Raw genomic sequence first — 7,782 nt, 5'->3', positions numbered from 1 at the left:
CTTTAGCTATCTTTGAATGAATTTTTTTATTCTTATTCTTCTGTAGGTGTGAGTTATCTCCTCCTAAATGGTTGTACGGATTTTAACGAAACTTTTTGTGTATTTGAGTGGGTCTCTGGATGGTTTAGTTTCACAATTTAATCCGACAGTTGGCGCTGTAGTTGAGTTATTACTAAAAATCTTATTTATGATCCGATTTGGCTAATGTTTTAAATATGTATGCAATACTATTGCAAAAACGTGCTGCCAAGTGGTGCTGAAGTCGAGCTATTACTAAAAATAGCCAAGTGAGAAAAGGGGCCGTGAAGGTCAGATTAAATCGACCTGTTGCACCATTGAGTATATCGAACGCTCCTGCGTTGCAATTGGCCCAATGGATGTGATTTTCCAATATTATTGTGCGTTCAAACTTTTAAGGTATTTCGTCTGAAATAAGTATATGTATATTGCATTTCTGTAGAACAATGATTCGCACCCATTCGGATATAACACTTTCCTTAGGTTATTTAAAGCGGCAAATGACCACCAAACCTTAATCTTAGCAGACAAATGTGCCAATGAAAATCGTAAACGTGAATTGTTGGTGAAAATATTGGACCAAAAAGTTTCAATAAAATATATATAAATTTTGGGCGGGACGAAGTTCGCCGGGTCTGCTAGTAATAAATAAATTGGTTTAAAACCTACTTTTTTATTTAAAGTGGCGTTTTTATTTTTTCTCTCTGACGCCAGGATTTATTTTAAAGGGCTTTGTATTTTCTTGTGTATGATTAATTCTAAAAATTATTAAAAAAATCAATGCAATGTAGAATAAACATATGGGTACTAAATGCAATTGGAAATTTCTTTAGAATTTAAGTAATTAAAATATTTTGGATTGACAAGGACGAATAGGTAATTTTTAAGCTGATAAAGTTAGAAGAACGAAATTCGAGGATGTTATCGGTATCGTGATTAAAAGGAACCAATTTTTGCTTTGAGCTGAATAACGGTAAATTGAAAATATCTCGAAAACGTATCCATAGAAAAAAAATCAACGCGATTTTCGAAATCACCGAGCAATTCTGCATAGGAATTGGATAATGGCATCCATAGAATATTTTTGCTGTAAACCAGTAATATTAATTATTAAATAAAAAAAGAAATATAGCCAATACTGGTCAAAAAAAGGAGTTTCTATTATTGCTGTCAGTGCAAATTACAGATCCCGAAAATTCGGGGATTACTTGCCAAGAATCCCGGGATTTTCCGGACCTTAAAAAGACCGGGTTTCCGGGATCCCGGGATTAACATTCCTAGCACGGTGCTACGCGCGACTTCTTTTTTTTTTTGTTGAAGTGTTTCACGTTTTTTTTTCATACAAAAGTATGGCTAACTTGCAAAGCATCAATTGCTTTGTATACGTACAAAGTATAAGGTTCCATAACGTCGAACTACAAAATATTGACAATGTATACTGTTCCAAAACGCAGCCGATAAGTTATCGAAACGTATCGCTTGAGCAATCAGCGCATCAGAAACAAAGTTGATGCTTCGTTTGTTATTGGTTAGCATTGGTGTTTTAAATATGGAAAATTCAGAAAAATTGTTCATTGCTATATTGAATATTTTAAATATGAAATGTATATGGTTGCAATGTATCGCAACTCTGCATATACAAACAGTTTGAATACTGCAGTATAACAGTTTTCAAACATTGTATTGATACGTTTTGGAAGTCAGCCTATGTTCGACAATTTTCTTTTATATTGAGGACACTGCCTGCAAAACAAAAATGCCAAAAATTGACGGGATTTTATAGCAGGTTGAAACTTGCACTTCATAAAAAATCTGATTAAAAGTTTGAAATTTTGCTGCAAGTAAGCAGAATTTTTCTAATTTTTTTACAAATTTTGAAATCTGAATTTATATGGTGTTTGTTGTATATCAGCTGGACTTTTATAAAAAAAAAAAAATAAACATTAAATAAACAAAACAAAAATGCCAAATGCCAAAACCGGTCAAAATATCGCAATTCTTTTATTTTGTGGACCACTATAAGTATGTAAGTTCTTATGCATTGAGTGCAAAAGAGTGTATTTTAGTACATAACGAAATGAAAGTTTATGTTCCTAAATTTATTTGTTTTCTTTTGTTTTTTAACTGATTTTATGTATTTGTAATTTTTTATGGAATCGGCATCGGCATCGGCGGATTGGCGTTGAGGCAACCAATGACGTATAATCTACTACAAATTTTTATTCCTATTCTTTCGAAATGAATAAGTATTGTAAACGTGTTAAAATTTGTCGTTAATGTTTTTATTTACGACATAATTCAACGAACGCCTGTCGATGCGAACGACTTACGACGAATAGGGTTGATTTTAATCCTATGCCAAGGACTTGGGACCTGCGGTCCCAGACTTCTTTGGGGTGGTCATCCCAGAATTGTGTTCTTTAGTTGAGAACTTTTTCATACCAGCAGATCATATTTTAACCTGAATAGCATTACATTATGTAGGTGAGGCAAAAAGACCCACAGAGAACTGTCATAATAAGGAAGAAAAATAAGTATTACATTACGTTGCATTTTTCAACTGAACTCTATTCCAACTCATTTTCGCAGTACTTCAAGCAAAAGAGACTAAAACTTTTGATCTTATTGTGCTAATGGTTTTATTAATAAATGAAACGAAAATCTGTTTGAAAATACTTACACATATCATGTAAATAGCTCCGTTTTTATCAAAATGAATGTCCCAGAAGATAATTTAGGTAGGCCTTCTTAAGTAAAGCATTCTAAGAGGCCTACCCAAGAAGGGCTGAAAAAAGTGCTTCCATGCATACCTTCTAGAAGGGCTATTCCATTTGAAATTTACGCGAATGCATAAATTTATATTATTTAATTATAAATGAATTTGAATAAACATTTTGAGCTGCAATAACACATATTTGATATCAACCTTAAGCAAATGCTTCAAAATGTATGATTTTTATAAATTAAAGAAGCAACTTTAAAAGAACTCCTCCAAAAGGCCTTCTGAAGTACGTCCTATAAAAGCCCTCCTGGAAGGCCTTCCATGGGTAGCGAAAGAAGAAGCCCTTTACCATACAAAATAGTAAAGAGCATTGAATGTAGAGTGGAAGGCCTTTCGGGAGGGCTTTTAACTCCTGAAATTATCTACTGGGGCATTATAATTGCATGGGCTTTCGGTCCAGCAAAAAAAAAGTTTTAAAACATCATCATTTTATGACATCGTTTAATAGTAATGGTTATGTGTTATCTTATTCATAGGGAATCATGGATGAGCAAGAGGAAGTCCAGCAAAATATGATTTCAAATTTGCCCTTATTATTCGCCAATGGCTATCCAACATCATTGGAAAAGATAACAGAATCACAGCTTGAAAAATTCATACCATTCATGGTGCGCTGTTCTCTTGGTCACATAAATTTTCAAGAAAAAACAGACTGCAGTGAACCGGAATGGTGGCCTGAAGATTTCCCGTTTACCATACCCTTTATTAAGCCGAAAAAATTCACTGGGGTACTACTAATAAATTGTGTTTAATATTGTTTAGTCTAAATTTTTATCGTTTTCTTCATATAGAATTGGGCGCAAAAAATGAAGGAAATTATTATAATCTGCTATCAATTTCATCGAAGCGTTTTTCTACTTCGTTTCTGTAATGATTTAGCTGCGTATGAGCATGCGAGTCTACGCTTTATTAACAATTACAATTCAACCACGTCACTCTTTGAACGACGCAGTAATAAGTTGTTGGTGACTTTCAGAAATGAAAATATGGTAAATGACAAAAAAAATATATATATCGATGTATATTTCGATTGCAATTCAATAGACTTATTCCCTTAAACTGCAAAAAGCCTTGGAAACTGTCGAAAGCCCGAAACTGGCATTGATGTGTGCAATATAATTTCGGTTTTCGAGTTTTCCACTTTTAGCTTTTAAGGGAATTCCCGAAATGTTTTTGAGCAGGTATATTTCTTCAAAAATTCTATATATTTTTAGTCGTACGATCAACCTCAGCGTAGTCGAAAATGTTTGATGCGTCAAAAATCAAAGAGCGGCAATCAAGGCAGAACAGATGTCGAACAAATAATGGTGGAACCAGCACCGTTCGATATCTATTTGTGTGACAATTGCGATGCAGAACTGTATTCGAAAGAAGCTATTTTGGTAAGTTATACCAAACATACAAATATGTATCTATGCCCTTTAATTGTATTGCATAGATATGTTTGTTACAGCTGGTAGTATCATTTTTCTTTCATTTTAAGTAACAACAACAAAACCACGTGAATCATCTGATTTCTCTGTTCCGGGCAAGAAATTTTGTTTCTTGCGGTTCTCACTTTATGTGTATTTTTTAAACTTTGTGAGATAACATACATATATGTATATATTTTTTTTGCTCTAATTACCGGTCCCATCCCATTCGAAAGCGGATCGGAGCTATTTGATACTAATGCTCTATTTCATAAATACTAAAGTCAAAACATTTTTTAATCCCCCATGCAATAGGAACACGAAAAGACTTGCAATGTGGATGATGACGATGACGACGTTATTTTATGTGATACACCTGAACCGGGTGAAAACAGTGCACAGCCGAACGATTCAAAACGTGATACTGAGGATAACGAGCTACGTAATGGATTCCTACTTAATTTTAACCTGCAATGTCGCGAAGATAGTAAGAATGGTAAAGTTCCATGCAGAAACGAACCGACAGGAGCGTCTAAAGATACTAAAGATGAGAAAAACGGATTTATGATCATTGATCGAAATAAGCGCATGCCGAGAAGGAATCGCGCAGTACATTCATTGACTCGTTGCCCCACAATACCATTGTCGTCGCCCGCAGGCCAACTCCTGTTGCGCACTACAAAAACTGCCATGACCCCAGAATATCTAACAGAGCGTCTGGAACGTTTGGAGCGTTTTTGCTTTGCACCATTGCTCTCGAAATCGCATACGAAGCCGAAGTATTTTGAGAAGAAGCATACCTTCACCAATACGCATTGCACGTTTAAAAAGCCACAAGACTATAGTTCGCATGTATACGTTTTCCCACGACGACAGTTTTCACAACGTAGACGTACGGAAGACTTTCTGTTCTTAAATTCATCACTAATAAGACGCTGCCGTCCAATTTCCGTGCGGCTAAAGAAAATTACTGATAACGATGTAAAAAATCGACGCTCAATACCAAATACAAAATTGAATATAAAACTTACTCGAGATGCTACACGGCGATCCAATTGGAAAATATCGTCACCATCTACAGAAATCATTGTTGACACAATTGATTTGTGTTCATCGGATGAAGAAGAAAATCGCAATGGCGGTAGTAGTGATAAGAAAACCCATGCTGTTGTACAGAGGCGAACTGATCCAGGAACAACAGGCATTGAAATGATTCGCAAAGCTATAACTACGCTCAGCAATAGCCCCACCACCACCGCCGGTGCTGCTGCCGCCGCCAGCATCGGTGCAACCACTGCAAACAGCGGCCTGGCGAAAGGTTCTCTAACAGTTTGTGCAGGCGGCAAGAAGATAAGTCTCAATACGGCTGAGGTTTCTATAATTCCTATACGTAAATCTACGCGAAGCAATGGACCAGCCAAAGGGCCAGACAAGCCACAGATTCGTAGCGCCACCACCACTGCCGCTGCATCACTCGTAAATCGAATGACCTCATCATCAGCCACTAGCGTCTCGGTGAGTGCGTCCTCAACAGCAAGACCTGCCGTTACTGTAGCCACAATTACAGATACAGAAAGTAGCAAATCTTCCACTTTTGATATAAATGCACTATTAACACCAACTGCTGCCCTATTCGCTGCCCCCGATCATGGTATAACGCTACCTAAACCACTGCAGCCATCGGTTTACATATTTTCAAATTATGCTGCTAACGCATTGACCTCAGCAGTGCCAACAACAAATAATGAAATTACAACAGCGCCTATCGCCGCCGTCGGCGGTAATACATCATTCAGAAATCAGAATCAAGAAAATCATGCACAAAATGGTACCATCAACACCACTTCAGGGCTTGTAGTCAAACACCAAATAGCCAATAGTAATGTAACCCCTACTATAACACCAGATTGGTATCCGGAATTGAATGCGTTGGCCACAAATACCAACACAAATTTGAGCAATACAACAACAAAGCAAGCGCACTTGGTGGATCGCGAACGTGCACGAAGCCTATCTTTAGTTTCACCGAGTCGTGTTATATCAATTGATCTGACCTCTTAATTTTATATATTAAAAAAAAAAAAAAATTAAAACATTATATTCTTATTACTCGTTTATACAAATCTAGTTTAAATTTATGTCTAATTCGCACTTATTGTTGAAGTGTCAAGACCTAATCACACACTTAAGTTGCAGTTACATAATGCTCTATTTATAAATATGTTTGTAAATGCACCCATACATACATACATACATGCATATGTATATAAAACAACAATGGACCTAGTTTCTATTCTTCTTTTGATTCTATTTATTTCTTATTTATTAACCAAAAGCTTTAGAGTAAAAATATAGCTTAAAATAAAAAACTCGGCAAGCGCGGAAAATGTACACGATTTTCTGTATGTAAAGATATGTTAATATTCTTTAGTTCAAAAGCAATACACTGTTCGTTGTTTGAGAAAACTTACGTATAACTTACGCCAGTTTTTGTTTTGTTTCTAGTAATTTCTGAATAGATATTAATGCATATGTATTGCATGGATCTCGATTGACTTACTCCATATTAATTTTTGAGTACCAAAAGTACGCCAAAGTCTTTACAAACAATGTGTCAATGGTATAGAAACATATGCATGGCAGACAACATGTTAGAGATTTTTCAAATTGCTTAACAATTTTTTCTAAATAAGGCTAAATAAAAATTCTTCCAAAGAATTATGTACAACAAAATATTTAAAACTAGCTAACTCAGAGAGTTTCGCCACATGCTGAAACTTTCCGGAGAGCAATTCTAGTAAGATGTATGAAAAAGTAGATATCTGAATTTGTTTATAAATAACGAAAACTTGTTACGGTCCTGGTGAATCAACGATGTATTAAATAATTTAGTCTAGCAAATATTTGGAAAATTTAGCATACTTATTCCTAATTTTAATACGTTGACTTGGCGTCAAATTTTCGACGATTTGATTCATGTATTTAGTTCATCGTTGGTATTGCACGTATCGAATATCACTGGTAAACAAAAAAAACGAATGCTTTTTAAAACAATTTCTAACTGTCTCTCCAAACTTTTAATATGAATCTAATCTGGTTTTTAGACTCATCTCGACTCCAGGACAAAATATACCTCATTAAGTGAATTTGAATCAAAACGGAGTGTAAATACGGTTTTCAGGAGAAGATATTTCCCTTTATGTGGCTAATGTATTTTTTGAACTTGATTCAAACAGCAAGTACACAAACAAAAAAAATAAGGATTACATTAGAATACTTATTTGAAAATCCAACTTCATTTCGATTTTGTTTTCACCTATGTACATAAAATACTCTCTTAAGCATTGTTTTGGGGAACCTGCTACAACTTTGTCAATGTTTACAATGATACCAAACAAAATTATGCAAAGTTGTAGCGCTTGGTCATGACATATAAATGAGGTACCTACGTCATTATAGTGGCAGGCTTTTATTAACTCCGTTAGTCGAGATAGTTTTCTGAGTTCAGTGCATATACGAAAATGGCTTGAAAAAGTATGAAATTACCAAAAACCGCTTAGCCGACTATTT

General features: G+C 35.2%; 1 protein-coding gene across 1 annotated transcript; it reads left to right on the top strand.

The window, feature by feature from the left end:
• Window positions 1-3,134: 3,134 nt before the first annotated feature.
• Window positions 3,135-7,026, top strand: ova (ovaries absent). The gene is made up of 4 exons (XM_017615038.1): window positions 3,135-3,528; window positions 3,592-3,789; window positions 4,015-4,182; window positions 4,528-7,026. The coding sequence occupies exons 1-4, from the start codon at window positions 3,283-3,285 to the stop codon at window positions 6,271-6,273; spliced, it is 2,358 nt and encodes a 785-aa protein (XP_017470527.1). The 5' UTR covers window positions 3,135-3,282; the 3' UTR covers window positions 6,274-7,026.
• Window positions 7,027-7,782: the final 756 nt, after the last annotated feature.

Source organism: Rhagoletis zephyria, unplaced genomic scaffold (genome assembly GCF_001687245.7).
Source record: "Rhagoletis zephyria isolate East Lansing unplaced genomic scaffold, Rhagoletis_zephyria_1.1 Rzeph_scaffold_00952, whole genome shotgun sequence".
Lineage (NCBI taxonomy): Eukaryota > Metazoa > Arthropoda > Insecta > Diptera > Tephritidae > Rhagoletis > Rhagoletis zephyria.
The sequence above is the reverse complement of the archived record's forward strand: the minus strand, read 5'-3'. Positions and strand labels throughout refer to the sequence as shown.